The sequence below is a fragment of the Fundulus heteroclitus genome, chromosome 8, assembly GCF_011125445.2.
Source record: "Fundulus heteroclitus isolate FHET01 chromosome 8, MU-UCD_Fhet_4.1, whole genome shotgun sequence".
NCBI classification, from domain to species: domain Eukaryota; kingdom Metazoa; phylum Chordata; class Actinopteri; order Cyprinodontiformes; family Fundulidae; genus Fundulus; species Fundulus heteroclitus.
The window spans coordinates 8,354,585-8,374,493 of NC_046368.1; the positions used below are offsets into that span (position 1 = coordinate 8,354,585).

A 19,909-nucleotide genomic window follows, 5' to 3' on the forward strand; every position below is an offset into this window, starting at 1 on the left:
AAACTGATCTCACAAAGCTGGGAGTGTGGAGTTGTCCAAAATCACTTGGTCTTCTGAAACATTCAGGGTCCAAGCCCAGCTCCTGAACCCTGCCTCCACCAAACTTTACACTTGGCACAATATAGTCAGACAATATAGTCAGACAAGCACCTTTATCATGACAACTAAAAAAAAAAAAAAAAAAACAGACTCATGCATCAGATTACCAGATGGAGAAGTATGATTCATCTCTCCACAGAACTCTTCACTGCTTTAGAGTCTGATGGCGGCGTGTTTTACACAACTGCATCCAACGCTTTGCACCTGGTGATGTCTGGCTTGGATGCAGCTGCTCTGCCATTGAGACCCATTCCATGAAGCTATGCTATGTTCTTTAGCTAATCTAAAGGCCAGATGAAGTATGCAGGTCTGTAATAATTGACTCTGCAGAAAGCTGCTGACCTCTATACCCCTTAGCATCTGCTGCCCTCGCTCTGTCAGTTCACGTGGCCGACCACTTGGTGGCTGAGTTGCTGTAATTATCAATCGCCTCACTTTGTTATAAAACCTCTGACAGCTGACAGGAATATTTAAGAGCGAGGACATTTCACAACTGAACATGTTGGACAGGTGGCGTCCTATCACAGAACCAAGCTGGAGTTCTCTGAGCTCCTGAGAGTGACCCGTTCTTTCACAGATGTTTGTAGAAACAGTCTGCAGGCCTGGTGCTGGATTTTATACACCTGTGGCCATGGAAACAATTGGAGCACCTGATTTAGATGATGGAGAGGGACTACATTTGGGGATAAAAAATATAATTAATTACTATTTTATACTGTTTCAAAGCGATTTATTAAAAAAAAACTACCTTTTGTTATTTAAAAAGAACCTTTTGTTCTTCACATGGCTCAGAAACATCTAAATAAAATGACACATTACTCAAGCAGATGAAGACAAATTGGTCTTCAACGCCATCTGCTGTTATTTTGGCAAACATTCTGATCAAATAGAATAAAAATAATTCTTGAAAATATTAATACAATTTTATTTAATTTTATTTTATTCATGACTGGTACCAAGTTTGCATAAAAATCTAATAAATGCTTAAATGTTGTACTGATTATTTTTTTTTTAATTGGGACAGCATCAGCTAGGTAATAAAAATACTTCTGTATTCTAGTTTATTTCATGGCAGTTTGTTGAACGTTTGTTTAAAAGAACCAAAGTACAGTTTTTTTCAGAGTTTATGCTTTATTTATAAGGTTTTCAAAAACCAAAAAAGGCAATATGATATTTCCTGCAATTTCAGAAAACATTAAGAGGCTGAAAAAAACAAAAAAATGTTTGAGTACAGCACTATAAAATGAATAATTAAACAAAAACTAGAGAACCACTTTTGTTTCTTTCATACATTTATTTTACCAATCTGGTACCACTGATTCACAGCTTCATCACTTTTCTTTACTCTGAGTACATGATGGGGAGGTTGGGCAGGACGCTGGTCCAGAAATTCACAAAGCGCAACCTCAGCTTCTCTCTCACAAAGCTGCCGTCCGTCTTGGAGTTGATCTCTATGAACTCGTGTCGATTGGATGTGAATAATGGCCAGGAAGTAGGCACGCTCAGATCTCCTCTGTTAGGATCTCTGGGAGCACAACCAAAAAGAAAATGAAAATGTCAGTAATGCAACGATCTATTTCTGCCTTTAAAAGTGTAGATTGTGGTGCAAATCATACCCCGTCTTGGCAAAGTTGGTCCAGTAGGCAATCATGTATCCGGAGACATCACGATGGCGAGGCCAGTAGCCTAGCGGGGTGGAGAAGGGCTTTCCAAAGACGTACTGCAGGTCATCAGCGTGGTCAGCTCCCAGCCAGCTGGGGAAGGGTGCCAGGAGGCCTCCCAGGCGGTTGGGCTCAGAGAACAGGTAGGAATAGGTGCGACCCGTTCTTTAATGGAGCACAAAAGGATTTAACAGATGAAATAAATATATTTCACCTATATCTATTGAACATAGCATGTATACACAGAGCCTCACAAAAGGGTTCATACCTCTGGAAGCTTTCCGCATTTTCTCATGTATAAAACAAACAACAAACCCTCATGTTCTTTATTGGGATTCTGAGACAGATTAACAGAAGGTGGCCAAAAAAATACAATACGTGGTTTTACCATTTCTTTAAATGAGCAATAAGGAAGGTATTTACTGTTTAATATATCTAAGTCGGTCTCATTTGTCACCCAGGATGGAGGTAATATTCCCTATAAAAAAATCGGTCCTCTCCATCAACATGTCTTAGACAAGTTTTTCTCCTTTAAAATATGAGGAACTGTGCGGAAACAGCTTTAGTTCAGAGTGTAGCCTAGCCTGTGTTTACTTCCTGGTTCCTGAGCCAATCATATGAGAGTTCCCAGGGTTGCTAAAACCGAGCGCAGCATTTGGTCATTTATCTTGGCAAAAAGCAGCAGCCTGCTAACATGGAAGCCAGAAATAGAGCAGAATACAACATCATCCTGTGTAAGTATAAATTCAGTGGGGATTCACAGCAGCAACGGACCGTTGAGGTGACGGCTTTTTTCACCAAAAAATAGCTTGTGAGAAATCTACTGTCAGGCAATACATTTTTGCTATTTTCCTTATACTGCCTATATTGCAGGTCATATGTCTCTGGATTTGTATCAGATATTTTGAGCTATTTCACCCCTTGCAATGGATCTACAGTAAAACCAAGGAAGAAGAACTGCCACGGCAGTGCAGAAGAAGAGCCGCTACGGGAAACTGATCTCTGGGTGCCGCATCTTGGGCAGCACGCCACTGCCAGTGAGGGCTGTTTGATAGAAAATAATTGGGCTTATTTGTTTGTTTGTTTTTTTGCATGCGTCTGACAACATCGGTGTCTTTTTTTTCCAACCAGGATTTCTTTTATTTAGCTTCCATCCATCTTCCCATCAGTTCTGACCTGCTTGTCTATCCCTGCACAGCATGATGCTCTAACCACGCCTCACAGAGCGGATATACAGTGTTAATTATTTTACTCAACCTTATTCAAATGGTGAGAATAGCACCTCCTTTTCCATGTTTTGCTGTGTCCCCTATATGGCTTGTTGCAAACTACAGACATACCTCTCGTGGTTTTCTTGCCACCCTTCCATAAAAGACATACTGTATTTATGGAGGGTACAACAATGTACCTTTTTTTCAGCTTCTACAGAAATGTTTAAAATGTCAGGAAGTGATATTTGTTAATAAGGATCTTTTTCTTACCCAGCGTTGGCGGCATGAAGATAAAGAGCAGCTTGAGTTGGAATCAAGAAAATGTAGTCTGTTTCGATGTCCACAACAGTTTTCTTGACAGTCTCCCTGCTGGGTCTGCTACCCCAATCTAAAGTGTACGTGGATAAGGCGTTGTCCAGACCAAGGGTTCCCTGGTCCCTGGTCAAGGAACCCAAGAGCCTCTTCACATCATCACTGCAGGCAGGAGAATGTCAGACTCTTAAATTTAACGACACATATTTTCTTTCCAGACAGCCTGATTTTCTCTTAATCTTTCAAAGTGGTCTGCTTTGTTTGATAAGATTCCTGAAGGTCTAACAAAGTCATTTTTGGATTGTTGTTCCTCTTTGGGAAGCCTGAACTGTGAATCAAAACCACCTTAGGAAGAAAAACTAGATCCTTGAAAGCAAAGATGAAAGAAATCAGAAGTGGTTTAAAACTTGTGCACCAGACCTGCTCCCAACATACTAAACATGGAACTCACACAGGGGTGTCCACCAGGGCAGAGTTGACTGATGGGACATCAAAACCTGTGAAGATGTGTCCATCCATGTCATTGACTCCGGCCATGTAGTCGATGTCAGCGGCGTTGTGGAACAGATTTGAAGGTTCATCTGGCAGGAAGTCGCCATCAATCACAGGAGACAGAACTAGGTTGTTCACCAGAGGGGCTGACCAATGGAGACACGTCAGATCAGTCATCATGCACACTACTGACTACAATCATTTAGAGTATTTGCCTTAGATGTTTGTACTAAGTCTTGACAAAAGCATGAATTCAAAGGAATATAAAGACCTTGTGAGCACATGGACCATGATGAAACACGGGTGAGTAGAAGCAATAGCCCCTTTTGCATTAAAAGCCCAAGAATTTTGTTTACCGGGGCAAACCAACATCTGGGGCTTTTGGGTTTTTGGTGCTTTCATTTGCCTGGGGCCATTCATGTAAAACAGCTCCAATGACAGATAGGATGCTGTTAGGGGGAAAGAAACTGCAGTACCACTCCGGTCCAATGGGTGGCGGCAATGAGCCAGCAGTCAAACAGACAAGTGCAGAGGAGATGTATCAATATCCTGCCACTCATGCTGCCACTTGTCACTACCCGATCCGTACCGGTAGCACGATCCGTTCCATCAGCTCATTTGCGCACGCGCAAACAGAATAACTTCCGGGTCTAATGTCTTGTTCGCAAACCCATCTTTTTATCAGAATCCTAGCCCCTCCCGATTAGTTTGGGGGTTTTGGGCCCAGACACTGTGTCTCCAGGTTCTATCTGCTCCCAAAACATTGAGGCTGTTTTCTCAAGGTCTTCATTCAGTAAAGCTGACTTAGTACCCAACTTGTCCTATCGGGGGTCAAGCCTAAATGACCTCAAGAACCATAAAATAGCTTTCACACATCCTGTGAGCTGTGTGTTTTCTGCCTCAGAGGGGAGACACAGTTTAGAGGCCTGGAGTACCTCTTATTATTCTCCATACAAATGCCTGATTAATATAACAACTAATGATATTTTCCACAACAATTGTTTACAAACCTATGGATTTTATAACCTTTCTGTGGAGAAAAGCTCAAGAAACAACAGGGATTTGAAGAGGTTAGAACTAACAAGTCGCAGATTACGTCATCCTTATGCATTAATGTTTCCCTCTTGTTGGACAACATGAAAAAAACATGGTCGCTCGCACAGAAGTCAGTGGTAACCGTAAAAAAATTGCCAATTTAAGACTCATATGCATTTTAAAGTCATATTTTATTGCAAAATCCTTGACATTTTTGAAGCTGTGCTGAACTTTTCAATTTAACATGAAACGTTAAACAACAGTAGGGGCCGATCCTTCATTGCTGGTTTAGCCAATATGGCTATTGTTGTTAAACCATAGACATTATATACGTAGACACCTCGGTGTGTGTGTGTGTGTGTGTGTGTGTGTGTGTGGGGGGGGGGGTCCACTGCCTATGCTGTGGATGAGTCCGCCATGTTGAATGTGGCAAATCTGCTGTTAGACTCAGACACTTAAACAGTATCAGAGGGAGTTTAATCTCAGAATATACTTCATATTCGTAATGTTTTTATTTTTTATAATATTACGAGTTTATTTTCGCATCCCTTTGGCTTCATTCTACAGACTTTATTCTCCTAATAAAAATAATTAAAATAATCTAACCTGGCCCTATTACTCCAGGACTAAAAAAGTTCTGCAAACTGTGACAATTCTGGAAAAAAACCCTTAATTCTCATAATATGACGCACCGTACCACACTAATATACTAAAAAAATCATCTATCTATCTATCTATCTATCTATCTATCTATCTATCTATCTATCTATCTATCTATCTATCTATCTTGCTCTCTCTCTCTCGCTCTCTCTCTCTATATATATATATATGTATATATATATATGTGTGTATATATATATATATATATATATATATATATATATATATATATATATATATATATATATATATATATATATATACAGCTTTTAAAGGTTGCTTATCGTTTATGTGAAAAGAAGGAGGTGTTTTTTTTCTATTTCAAATAAATTACATTTGTACTCAACAGAACTATAAAACAACAAGATCATTGATATGATCTAATTAACAATATGGTGGTCTGGCAAACCCTCTTAACACAAAGTCTGATATAGGCTTGCAGCTTACCGTCAGGAGATCCAGACATATGGAGAGTTCCTGCTAAGGTCAGGGCCTTAGGATCGGTCATCTTCAGACAGGTGGCCATGTTGTGATCAGTAGGACAGTTGACTTTCAGAGCGACCTGGATGATAAGGTTCCAAAAACATCCCATCACTGATGTTTAAAAGTAGGTATTTCAGACAATGATTTTTAAAAACACAAGAGTAACCATGTACCTCCTCTGCAAACCTGCGAGGGTTTTTGTTGACAGCCCAAGGGCAGAGGGCGACGCCACTCTGTGAGATTGCTCTCTTGAAAAGCCCCTTGTTGTGAGGAGTGAGGGTCTGAGAGGAAAAACAGAAAGCTGATTTTTAAAAATACATTCAAACTGATTTACACTGTTCCCTTTGGGCAGCTTTTCTGACCTGGAAACTAACACTGGCTCCTCCAGCTGACTCTCCAAAGAGGGTGACATTGTTGGGGTCTCCTCCAAATGACGCAATGTTTCTGTGAACCCATGCAATGGCTGCCTGCTGGTCCCATAGACCATAATTTCCTAAACAAGAACCAAAGTGAAGCTTGCAAGAACATTTTCAAGGAACAATAGGATCTTTTTAAAGGGTACCAACCAGGTAAAGAAGAGTCTCCAGTGCTCAGGAAGCCCAGGGATCCCACACGGTATCCCAGTGTCACCACAATGACGTTTCCTCTGTCTGCGATTTCCTGTCCGCTGTACAGATAGTTATCGAGGAAGTTAGCCCCCATCGAGCCTCCAGCCAAGAAACCTCCACCATAGATCCAGACCATGACGGGCAGATTGGAGGCCACTGAAAAATTATGGGGACAGTGTTGTCAGTCTCGGTCAAAATTTGGTCACATTCTGTGGTAATTCTGAGGATTTACCTGACTTGATGTGAGGAACCCAGATATTCAGGTAAAGACAGTCCTCAGTGCCGTAGACATCGTTCAAGGTAATTGTCAGCTGAAGGCATCTATCCTTGTACTCAGTGGCCTTCAGAATACCTGGTCAGAGACAAAGGAGACATGCCGGTATATACTTAGGGGCAAAAAATATCTTGAGATCTCAAAATGCAACAACGTTTCTCATCAAAGTGAAGCTTGTCTAGGGAAGTGCTATCCAGTTGCTGCATTTATGTGAGTTCATTAATTTTGTAAAATAGGTCTAAATTATCACAGACTTGACACCCTCTATCAATATGTCAGTGTCCGAGACTCTTATTCTGAAGTAAGAAAGAGGCAAGAGTCCTTGTTGTCATTATGTAACAATAAGGAAACTTTGGTGAGACACCAGCTCACACATAACATAACATAACATAACATAACATAACATAACATAACACACAGACACAAATCAAGACATAATGTTCAAGGTGAATGGACCGTCAATACCACCTGAGAAGCTAAAAGCATGCAAATACAGATTTATAAATCTCTATAAAGAAAGATTTAAATGTTCAAGCCAAAAAAGACACATAGTTTTTTTTTTACAGTCGAGTGATCATATGTCCTGATTTGTGCGGGACCACATTTTTCCTTCCTCTCCTGACATCCCACAAACTGTCGTCTTGCATTTGACTGGGTCAAATTTGAAAACTCAAAAAATTACTGGAAAGATGCTTTTCTGAAATATAAACAGCGCACATGACCAGCTGCACACCAGGATGCTCGTCAAATAAAATGGAAGGGATTTGGATGAACACAGAATATTAAGAGAACTATGTCAAAGAAAAGGAAATGCTTTATAGCATTGACAATTCATAGCTGAGTGAGGCCTGAGAAAGGAGAATCTCAGGGAGATTTTTGTGAAGTTTGTCAAAGTTACATGGAGGGGATCACGATGTGACGCAACCCAAAGCTACCTGGCAGACAGACAAGATACCAGCAGCCAAGATGAAACTAAATAATATTAAAGTTTATGCAAAAGTTTAAAAAAGTTTTTGTAATAAGCTTTTAAAAAGTGTTAATCCTTAAAGGCTAGTAAAGTTTTTTTCTAATTAACTAAGAACAGTTTTATTAAACTTTTTTAAAGTTTAACAGTTTAAAGCCATGGTCTGCACTATAAAGGCTTTTGAAAGTGAACAGCCAATATTATTATTTGACCGATAATAATGACCGGTTTACCCACCATCCCAGCCAGGGTGACGCTTCGGCTTCTCAAACCTTCCCGGGACGCCGGCGAAGGGAATGCCTTTGAAAACGTCCATGTGGCGCTGGTACCCGAGGCGAATATTTTTCCCCTCCACCTGTCCTCCCTCGGTTGTGACAACCCCGAGCTGCAAAAGGTAAACACAGAAAAACTGAATCGATGGAGTTTTTTCATAATAAAGAAATAATTCCTAAACATATTTAGAACGTTTTTAAAATTAAAACTAAAATACATTTCCCTTCTGCACCATTTACATTACTAAATTGTTAATCTGTTTTATTGGCTATAGCTGTTAAATTAGACAATATAGTTTACAATTTAACATGACATGGAAGATGCTGATATGAGAACATGGGAAGTTTTTTAATTGGAGAAGAACTTACGGAGGTGGCAGAAACGGCCTCTAGCAAAACGGTAGCAGCAACCAAAATCCCGAGCATCGCCATGAGGATTCAACTGTGAGCACCAGAATGGTTGTCTGCCAGTTATTTATAAAGGAAACCTGCCCACCACACATACCCCTCAACAACATCTGGGACACAGGCACCTCATGCGCTACTTTTCCCACAGTTACATAATCGCTAACTAGCTCAGGCGTACAGGCTCAAGATTGTCTTAAACAACTGAAATATTAAAGTTTGAAATAATGTGGACAGGTCCTGTGGAAAAGATTTAATTCACCATTTTCTTTTAAGTTTTAGAATTAGAATAAAAATGGTCTAACAATGAAGCCACCAAATTTGAACTTTTTTAAAAAGATACAGCATATCATATTGATTAGCCAAAAATCTAACGCCACGTGATTCGCTAATGGAAACCGGCTTATGTAATGAATTTATGGAAAAACTGACATGTCATTGGCAAATCTTCTGATCTGGTGCACCTCAAGGCTAAATTAAGGGAGAAATGGAGCCTGGTGTCTATTTCCTGCTTTCACTGGGGCGATAGGCGGAGAGCACCTTGGACAGGCTGCCAGCCGGCACAGGGGCACAGCAACATGGATAACAAAAAAAAAAAAAAAAAAAGTTTTATCAGGAAGCCAGACTCAGTTTATACAGCTGTACAACACTCCTCAAAGTCTCAAAACACGACCAAGTTCATAAAACCAAAACTTGTTACTTCAGTATGTAGAAGCTGCATAGCAGGCCTGTTTCGTTATCAGTCTTACCAAAAATAGACACGATAAGCAACAAGCACACAATCTGTAAAAATCTGTTTTTCAGCAGGTTCTAAATTTATTTAAATCTATTCTTAGCAGTAGGACAACACGCAGCATCTATATTGCAATTATTTATAAAACATGAAGCCAAAATTTAAAAGTTACTTCAAAAATATTTACTCAGCTAATAATTACTACCCTGCTGCTAACCTATAAATTAGAAGCCATAAATCTGTCAGTTTTAGCTTCTGTTCCATGACCTCTTGTAAACGTTGTTCTCCGTTATACCACTGTTTATTGTTTTACCTTCTTGAATAATTATTTTAATGCTGTTGTCAGTTTTGTCTGGTTAGGTTTTCCAGTCCATATTTACTAGTAACCTACTGCTTTTCATTTTGTAGCATAAGCTGTGTAACGTTTGGTTTTATGCAATCTATCTGAACATCTGCCAGTCAGTCAAATTTGGTCATTTATTTATAGAATAATAATTTTATGTGGCTTTTGTAGGAGGGAAAATAGGTGGATAAAGGAATTTAGACCAGACTGGCCCTGATTAAAAATCCAGCAGTAGGCAAGTGACTGTGGACGGATTTATTTTTAAGGAAATTTTATTGTTGTGTTGTAATGTCTGACCTCCAGTGGCTGTTGTAATGAAAAAGTTGCTAATATTTACCCTCTGTAAGTGAACAGAGTTAAATTAAAGTGTTCTACGACTAGGTCAAGTCTCCTTTTTTTTGCCAGTTAAAACATGGTCACCCTAATAAATGGCAAGTATAAAACAAACAAAACTTTTATTTTGTATTTATTTAACAATTTATGCCAAGCAGGTAACACAGAAATTAAAAAAAAGCAATTCTGGCCACAGTGCAAAGAAGAGACAAATCAGACAGAAGAAAAAATTCAAACAAAAATAAAAATAGAAATGACAATGACAATGACAAAAAAAAAACAGCAATAATAAATAAATAGTTCAGGGAGATAAAATCAACATGTTACTAAAGTATGCTATCATAACAATAAAAAGCTATAATTCTGCTTTTCAATGCTTTTCCCAAGCAAGATCTTTTAGAAGAGATGCATAGGCTATGCCAAGTCCTAAATTCAATCAATCAATCAATCAATCAATCAATCAATCAATCAATCAATCAATCAATCAATCAATTAATCAATCAATCAATCTTAATTGTCAACTACAATTTGCATTGCAATGGAAATTACAGTTCCACTACAACCGTCCATCACATACATTTGGGGGGAACCGTTGTCTGAGGCCTTGCGCTGCCAAGATTGTCACTAAATCTTCATAAGGAACAAAACAACAAACTTTTTTAATAAAATGTCGCAAACTAGCTGGAGTACACAATGTTGGTGTTACATCTGTATTATTACATCTAGTATTTGAAGAAATAATGCAGTTATTTAGTTTTTTTGCAAGCTTGTATTAAATTAATGTTCCATTTTACGTTTTAAATTAACTATGTTAGATAAAGTTCCTATGTTTTTTTATGGAGCCAATATTTATTTATTTTTACAAAAAAAAATTGGTAGGTCACAAAATCTTATTTACTAAAATATCTATATCTTGGCTGCTACAACTGTATGTCCCTGAATAATATTTTTTTAATGAAATTTTACTCCTTAATTCAACAAGATACAGCATCAAACTAAAAGGAAAGCTGTCCTATTTGTAGTTCTTTCTAGTATTTAGGGAAATTATATGCTTATTTAGCGTTGTAAAACTATTTTTGCAATTAATGTTTTTGCTATTGCACTTTTTCACTCACAGTTTTAAGTTCTGCTCCAATTATTTAGTCATTTCTAAGTTTTTAGGCTCAAAAAAAAAAACTTGTAGTATATAATGATTCACTGTTGCACCATGACAGCTAGTTGGAGTTACTTTATTGTGTGGTACTGGTGTTAAGGTGGTAATAAAAATCTAATACATACATTTATCTTTTAATGTTATTTCAGTCCACTGTTATTTACTGTCATTAAATCATAAAATCAGTTGTGTGTAGTTAAAATTTCAAGGTAATTTTCTGGTGAAAGCTGTTAGAAATATTGATCCAGGACAATTTAAAAGTAGAATCAACCATCAAAGGACGAGTATCTTAGTGTAAGTAATCCATTAAAAACTAAGACAACAGTATTTGCATCACTCATATGTGTCTTTATTTTTCTTAAACCATCCCCACTGATTGACAGGTTAATTGCAAGCGCAGGTTTATTTTATTTGGACTGTGGGCAGGCTGGGTAGAACGCTGGTCCAGAAATTCACGTAGCGCAACCTCAGCTTCTGTCGCACGTAGCTGGCATCCATCTTGGAATTGATCTCCACGAACTTGTGTCCAGTGGACGTAAATGTCGGCCAAGAGGCAGGTACGCTCAGGTCTCCTGTGTTCGGGTCTCTGTACGCAACAAGAGGGAAAGAAAAACGTCAGTGAAATAGTTTCTTTGCTTGACAAAGCATTTTGTGTCGTAATGTTACCCCGTCTTGGCAAAGTTGGTCCAGTAGGCGATCATGTATCCAGACAGGTCTCGATGTTTCGGCCAGTAGCCCAGCGGCGTGGAAAAGGGTTTTCCGAAGACGTACTGCAGGTCATCCGCGTGGTCAGCTCCCAGCCAGGGCTTGCTAATGATTCCCAAACGGTTGGGCTCAGAGAAAAGGTACGAGTAGGTGCGACCAGAGCTTTAATGGGGACGAAAAAATAAATAAAAATTACCTCTTCAATCTCTTTTTCAAGCACTGTGTAAATGTAAGGAACAAGAAACATCTAAATAAACAGGGAGTGCTATTTGTAAAGAGTCTATCCTCACCCAGCATTGGAGGCGTGGAGATAAAGGGCCGCCTGAGTGGGAATCAGGAACATGTAGTCGGTTTCGATGGCCACCACAGTTTTCTTGATGGTCTCCGAGCTTGGATTGGACCCCCAGTCTAAGGTGTACGTGGAGAAGCCATTCTCAATACCTGGGGTCCCCTTCTCCTTGGTAAAGGCCGCCAAGAGCCTCTTGACATCGTCGCTTCAGTCAGGAGGAGAATGTTGGACATTTAGTTCTGGCAAAATGCATCGGATGCTGTGCGAACGTTCTTAGGCCAACTTCCTTGTGATCTTTTAAAGCGCTCTTCATCAGTAGTTCCCCAGTGCTTGTAAAGGTCTTTTAAAGTTTGTTTTCTCTGGCTTTCTGGTACCTTGACACTCCACTTTGGTCTAGAACCTGATTATTTTCAAGGGAAATGTATCTTTAGCCTCATTTTCCCCAGCAGCAATTCACAAAGACAGATTTTATTTCCATTCTTTGGCCAGATCAATGAAATATACCAACAAAATTAAAGACAAATTAGAAGCATCGCTAAGAGTTTTGGTTCAAGAGTAAAACTGAACCAAAAAAGATGAGCTACCACTTCCAACTGCAGGGTGAACAAGTGACAGAGGAATTTGGGGATAAATCCTCCAAAGTCCAAAGAAGAACCTTGAAGAAAGCTTATAGAACGAACGACCAAGACCACTTTAAAATATTACAAGGAAACCTGAACCAAGCTGAAAGAAATTAGAGGCGGTTTAAAACTTTCAGACAGTTACAAGTCTAGTAGATACTAGTAAATACAGCTTGAACTCACACAGGGGTGACCAACAGTTGAGAGTTGATTGAAGGGACATCAAAACTTGCAAAGAAGTGTCCATCCATGTCGTTGGCTCCGGCCATGTAGTCGATGTCGGCAGCGTTGTGGAAAAGACTGGACGGCTCATCGGGCAGGAAGTCGCCATCGATCACAGGAGACAGAACCAGGTTGTGGACAAAAGGGTCTGACCGATGGAGAGACTGTCTCAGTTAAATGAGCTTTAACTGCTCAAACTAAGTACATATCTGTTTAAAATATGCCACGCTGCATAATAATAATCTCAAGTTTTCTTTTCATGTTTTAGCTGGAAGGCTTTCCATATAGAAAACTATTTAAAATAATGTATTAATGTATTTATTAATGGTATGTATTTCCCATTGTCAAATGATTTTGCAAAAGAGTGATTCAACTCGCTTTAATGTAAGTAATTAAAGGATGTAGTTCACTGAAGACTTTTTCAGCAAATAAATACATACAGCAAATATCTTGTGACTTTTCCTAAATGTAATTATGAATTAATAAATTACATTTTTTTGTTTTGAAACAATTCATACAATGCTGCAATTGTAAATAATAATAATAATATAAATAATAATAATATAAATATTAATAATAATAATAATAATATAATTATTTATGTTGTTGTTGTTTTTATCATTAGTATTTGTATTCTCATTATTGATGAATGCATAATCCAGTAAGCTTTTTATCACCGACTTTATAACTGTTTAGTTATGTTACCACTACTTGTTAATATTTAATAAATAAGTGTCAAACAACAGACCAAACATGGTTATATGTTTATTCCAAGTGATCAAAATAGTCGGTATTCATAATATCTAAACAGCTTTCAAAACTTCTGAAATTCTTCCGGAAATTAAAATCTAGAGCACATTTAGCAAGTTAAGTGAATTAAGTCTTGTTCCCCCTCTAAGGAGAAATATTAAAATATCTTGATAGGCATTGAAGCACCAAAAGGAATGGCTGCAGTAACTATGCCAAGCCTCTGTGTGGCGCTGTAAGGCTGCCGTAGAAATACAAAAAAACAAAGAAGAAGGCAGAAAGTTAAAAATAGCAAAGTCTAGGCAAAAACTATTGAGAACATTTGTAAATTCATATGACAAATATTGCATATGGAGGAGTTTATAAACCAAAAGTAATCAAAAAGTTGCTCATAATATTTTTTGCCACATAAATTAAATCTTTGCTACAGAAGACGGCAAACAATCTTCATCGCTAATTTGATCCTCTGAACTGTGTGTTGGTGTGCAGAGCTTACTCTCGGCAGAGCTGGACAAAGGGATCGAACCCGCCATGGTCAGAACCTTTGGATCGGTCATCTTCAGGCAGGAGGCCATTCTGTCATCGGTGGGGCAGTTGACTTTTAAAGCAACCTGGAGGAAACGCTCCAAAAAATGTCACATCACCGATGTCTAAAAGTATGCTTTTGAAATAATCCAGGGTCACAGAAGCCGTGTACCTCTTCAGCAAACCTGCGAGGGTTTCTGTTGACTGCCCAGGGGCAAAGGGAGACGCCGCTCTGGGAGATTGCTCTCCTAATAAGCCCCTTGTTGTGGGGAGTGATTGTCTGAAGGAGAAATTGAAAACACATCTAGAATGACTTTTATGTGCTGGATATGATCTCTGTCATACTGTCATTCATTATCCCGCATAATTAGCTGAACGTCGCACAAGAAAAACTTCTGACCTGGAAGCTAACACCAGCACCACCTGCAGACTCTCCAAAGATGGTGATGTTGTTGGGGTCTCCCCCAAATGATCTGATGTTTCTGTGCACCCATGCGATGGCCGCCTGCTGGTCCCACAGACCATAATTTCCTATGCAAGATTGAACAAGGTGAAGAATGCTTAAAAGATAAACAATATATCGGCACTAACTTCGGTATCAGCAATTGTTTAACATATCGGCATCACTCCGATATCTAGTTGCCCTTAATACGTGTGTTTAAAGAGGGGTTCGGTCATGTTAAAGTGACTGTGATGCATCACGGCCAGGATTGTGTGTGTGTTTTTTTTTTTTAAATGAAGCAGAGATTTTTTTTTAAAAAAGCAGTGTGTAAGTCTAGCCTATAACCCACATTCAAACATTCAGTCAGAATAGTCTTCAGTATATTGGTAAATATCGGTTATTGGACATGTCAGCAATATTAATATCGGAAATCGATATCGGCCCAGATTTCCATATCGGTGCATCCCTGTTTTAAAGGGTACCAACCAGGCAAAGTAGAGTCTCCGGCGCTTAGGAAGCCCAGGGTTCCCACACGGTATCCCAGCGTCACCACAATGACGTTTCCTCTGTCTGCGATTTCCTGTCCGCTGTACAGATAGTTATCAAGGAAGTTAGTTCCCATCGAGTCTCCAAACATGAAAGCTCCACCGTAGATCCAGACCATGACGGGCAGATTGGAGGCCACTGAAGAATTAGGGGAGCAGTGTTGTCAGTCTCGGTCAAGTTTTGGTCAAAGTCAATGGTAAATCTAAGGATTTACCTGAGCCGATGTGAGGAACCCAGATGTTCAGGTAAAGACAGTCCTCACTGCCAGAGACGCTGGTCATGAAAGGGTTCAGCTGAAGGCATTTGTCTCTGTACTGGGTGGTCTTCAGAATACCTGACGAGGCACAAAGAAAACGCACAGTGGCATTTTTAATAAACAGTATTTACACACCAACCCTTTTTTATGGGTGCACATGTTAATTAATTGTTAACAAATGGAAAATAATCAAATCAAAAGGCAGCAACTCAATGAACGCATCAACGTCCTGGCCGGATGAAACTAAAAAAGGACATTTAAGTGACCTTGAACGTGGCATTGTTGTTGGTAACAGAAAACATGGTTCAAGTCTTTTACAAACTGCTTATCTGCAGGGAATTTCACACACAACAATCTCTCAGATCAGCCACCCATTATACCCAAGGTATGTCCAAAAAACATTTCTAAATGCACAACACATTAAACCTTAACCGTCTACAACAGCAGAAGACCAGGCTGGGTGCCCCTCCGGTCAGCTAAGTACAAAAAACTGAGGCTACAATTTGCTCAGATTCACAAGAGTAGGAAAATAAAATAAATAAATCTGACGTGACATGGTTTCTGCTGCCATATTTCCCTACGCATCACTGGTTTAGATTGGAGGTAGCGTTATGTGAATGTGTGCAAAGCGTGGCCCAAGGGCGATTTGCGACCAGGAATGATATGAATTTGGCCCGCCATAACAGGCGGTTCATGCAGATGTAATTGGTTTATTTTTTAGTAGGCTAAATTATTACAGACAAAATCTTCTCATCATGGAAAATGTTGGGTACGACACAAAGTATTTGTCTATTAATAACCATGGCCCAGTTTTCATTCATTCATTAAACTTGGCTGAAACAACGATGGTTTTCAAAGACAGAGTGACCCAAACCTTGTTCTTATTGCTGAGAATAGAATAAATTCTTTTCTATTTTTTTTCAACTGTGCAACAACATATTTTGCAAACTGGGTGAATTTCCTTGAATAAAATAAACAAGCAAAACCCTTTTTAAGCTATGGATTAACAATGATTTACACATTTATTTCCTACAGAAAATTTGAAATAAATTTGTTTAATTTATTTATTGCATGCCTGGTTTATTATTTACCAGGTATAAAAAAAATTCAATCACATTCTATCCTCAAAATTATGTTTCTTTGGCCCATGACTTGATGATTTTAGCCCCTGTGACAGAAAGTTTAGACACTCCTTTCCCAAGACAATGTCAAAATGAGTGTTAAATATTAAAATCTCAATGAATTGCAACATTTCCACCATGAAAGGCTTGAATGACTGACTTTGTACATATAACTGCACAGAAAACTATTGCTTTCTGGTACATGTGCCTATACTGAGATGGGTTAACAGGCTTTTGTTTATTCTGCACCTTTTGCAGGGAATACATTGCAAAATGACAGACTTGAAATGAAATTAACAGACTTAATATCTGTCAGAGCTTTTAAATCAGTTCTGAAGTGATTTGAGCTTTATTCCATTATATGTACAACTGTTTTCTTAGTTCTGTCTTTAAATGCATTTCATTTTCCTATGATTATTTTAGTGGGGTTTTGTGTGTATCTATGTAACCTAATGTACAGCTGCTGCTGCCCATCTTGGCCAGGACTCAAAAGAAAGGTTTCTGGCAAAAATAATAAAGAAATATTAAAATAAAGAAAGCAAACCAATAATCAGAAGAAAATTTTAAATAAAAATGTGTACTAAGATCTTTAGTTTTATGTCTGAATTTGTGATCAGGCTTATAAAGGCTTTCTGGCAGTGCGTGGACTGATCCGTCTGCTTTGATTATTCGACTTGGTTGCTTTGGAGAGGGGATCGTGTGCTGGGGGATCGTGTGCCGGGGGATCGTGTGCCGGGGGTCACCCACCGCTCCAGCCAGGGTGGCGCGCTGGCTTCTCAAACCGTCCAGGGATGTCAGCGAAGGGAATGCCTCTGAAAACATCCATGTAGCGCCGGTAGCCAAGGAGAAGATTTTGTCCCTCCACCATCCCTCCCTCGGTGGACACAACCCCGAGCTGCAAAGGTTAAAAACAGCGAAGCAGATTCACATGATGATGAGTCAAGAAACCAGCTTTTCATGCTTAAACAAGTGCTTTCTGTCATTTGAAGCATTTGATACAATTTCTCTTCCTTTAATATGTAAACTCTTTGCTTCGACCAGGTAGGATATATCTGCAGATGTGAATTTGAGCTCATTTAGACACTATTTTGCTCAATTTACCACCGGACACTAGGATCTGTTCATGAGACAGTTTTTGCTTTTAGAAAAGGACTTACAGAGCTGGCAGAGATGATTTCCAGCAAAAGGGAGAGAGGAACCAAAATCCAGAGAACTGCCATCAGGAATAACCGGGATGGTTGTCAGGCACGCTCTTTTTAAACAGCATCTGACACGACAACTCGTAATCATTAACCAGCTCATGTGTGAAGGTTCCTCAATTATTTTCCACAGCAGAAATATTACAGTTTGAGAAACAAGGAAAAAAACTCCACATGGATGAGAACTGGCTTCATCGGAAATTTGCCAACATCTTCATTTTCCATGTTTAGAAAAAATACAAACTACTGTATCAGTTTCTCAAAGCAAGTCAAAAATTTCCACTCATGGAAATTGACTTATGCAATGAAACAACCTAAAAATGGACATGTGACAGGCTAATCTTTAGATGTGATGCACTTTTAAATAGAGCCACATCTTCAAGGACAAATAAAACAAATTTTAGAGATGAAGAAGCTCAACATCTGTGCAGAGAATCTTAGCTCCCATTTACTCCCCGGGTGCCAGTCATTGTAGGCAGCCCACTGCTCCTGAGGGATGGGTTAAATGCAGATTTCATTGGAATGTATGTTGCAATGACAATAAAGATTATTATAATTATTGTTAAATGCAGAGACAACATTTCCCCTCTGTGGGACTATAAGGGAAATCTTTTTTTTTTTTTTACTTTAGGCTTTTACCATGTTTCTATATTTTCCAACACGTGTTTTTTATTTTTATTATTTTGCATTAACTAAAAAATAACTTCATCTGCCACCGTGAAAAAGTATTGATAGATTTCTTCTCTTTCTGCCTTCTTGTCAAGCTTAAATGTTTCTGATCGTTAGGGCGGTGCATAAAAATCGATACAAAGATTAATATCGATATACCTCCCAACCCCTGGGGGGGCGTACAGCGCGCCATTACTGTTCAAAGCAAGGAAGAGCAAGTGAGACGAATTTGCTGAATGACCAACAGGATTTTAGAAGCGCCTTAGTCCCTAAAATCAGACGTTTGGGCACATTTTTGGTTTCTGTGATACGTTAAATGCATTGAACCAAATGCACTTTATTTTCCTGCTAATATATCAGTGTTCAATAAATTGAACAAAGTATATTTGGCTGATTTTGTTGATTGAATGACTTTGAGCATTAATTTGAAAGTAATAAATATCGATACTGGAGTCAAATCAAATCAAGCTGAGCTATGTATCGAGAATCGTATAGAATCGGCTCATCCTAGATGATACCCAGCCCTACTGATAGTCAACCAAATTTCTAACAGCAGTTAGGTGTTAAAAGTGTCCGATAATCATCAGGGCTCCGTTTCTGCAGCGGCTCTGGAGCTCATTTTTGGACCCAACATTCAGATTCTGCCTCAGATGTGAGCCACCTGCCATGGCAGCGCGGTTCTGAACCAGAAAAAGGTTGCGTTGCTCCACCAGATCAGGGCCTCGCCTGCAGCACTGTGGATGTGGCTCCTCTCTGCTGAGATCCTCACTTCTGCAGATGAGACATGGATCAGGACCAACTGAACAAGATCCTGGAGGTGAACCAGCTTTTTCAGTTGGATGGCTGGACTTCGCCTTAATGAGGGTCAGGAGCTCAATCAACCAGTGGGGAACTCAGTGTAGATGTAAAAAGGAGTCAGTTGAAGTGGTTCAAGCATTGGATCAAGATGCCTCCTTTGCAAGTCCCCTTCGGCAGGTTTTCCAGGTGCTTTCCTGTAGGAGAACCTCCTGGAGGGACGGGGAACTTAAGAGGATTCCTCAAAATGAGCTGCAGCGTTTCCCACCTACCAGCGACATGATTAGTAGGGGTGTAACAATACATCAATATATCGATTAAATACTTAACAATCCAATTACATCAATGTAAAATGAAAATATCGATCAGTTTTAAGATGCACCTTTATTTTGAAATTCATATATATGACTAACGCGAACATTCTTCTAATTCAGAAGAATTTAAAGCGAGCATTCTTCTAATTTAAAATTAGAAGAATGCTACTTTTGACTTAAATGCCTTATACCTGTAAGAGCTTAGAAATAAAATGGTCAAATCATATTTTATTGTTTTTTTTTGGGAGTTTATATCAATCAAACAAAACAAATCGATATAACATATTATCGTGACAATGCTGGTGATTTACACCGCTACGGATAAGTGGGAAACAATGGATGGTTCTGGATGGATGAACCATCCATCCAGATGACTTGACTCTTGAGAAAGAGTCAAGCCACACCAGTATAGGCCTCTTTC

General features: G+C 39.0%; 2 protein-coding genes across 3 annotated transcripts; both read right to left on the bottom strand.

Moving 5' to 3' along the window:
* Positions 1-1,373: 1,373 nt before the first annotated feature.
* On the bottom strand, positions 1,374-8,542 carry cel.1 (carboxyl ester lipase, tandem duplicate 1). Of its 2 annotated transcripts, XM_012864191.3 has the most exons (11): positions 8,441-8,542; positions 8,037-8,184; positions 6,794-6,913; positions 6,520-6,717; positions 6,316-6,446; positions 6,127-6,234; positions 5,918-6,032; positions 3,735-3,921; positions 3,242-3,445; positions 1,716-1,925; positions 1,374-1,624 (listed from the first exon to the last, which is right to left on the bottom strand). In XM_012864191.3, the coding sequence occupies exons 1-11, from the start codon at positions 8,501-8,503 to the stop codon at positions 1,441-1,443; spliced, it is 1,668 nt and encodes a 555-aa protein (XP_012719645.3). In that variant the 5' UTR covers positions 8,504-8,542; the 3' UTR covers positions 1,374-1,440. The 2 variants fall into 2 exon arrangements, with proteins under 2 accessions (XP_012719645.3, XP_035995961.1); XM_036140068.1 differs by lacking the exon at positions 3,242-3,445.
* Positions 8,543-11,318: 2,776 nt separating this feature from the next.
* Positions 11,319-18,115, bottom strand: LOC105927443 (bile salt-activated lipase). The gene is made up of 11 exons (XM_036140071.1): positions 17,669-18,115; positions 17,259-17,406; positions 15,349-15,468; positions 15,075-15,272; positions 14,547-14,677; positions 14,319-14,426; positions 14,118-14,232; positions 12,836-13,022; positions 12,034-12,237; positions 11,705-11,905; positions 11,319-11,624 (listed from the first exon to the last, which is right to left on the bottom strand). Exons 1-11 carry the CDS (start codon positions 17,729-17,731, stop codon positions 11,441-11,443), a joined length of 1,659 nt encoding a protein of 552 aa, XP_035995964.1. The 5' UTR covers positions 17,732-18,115; the 3' UTR covers positions 11,319-11,440.
* Between the last annotated feature and the right edge of the window lie 1,794 nt (positions 18,116-19,909).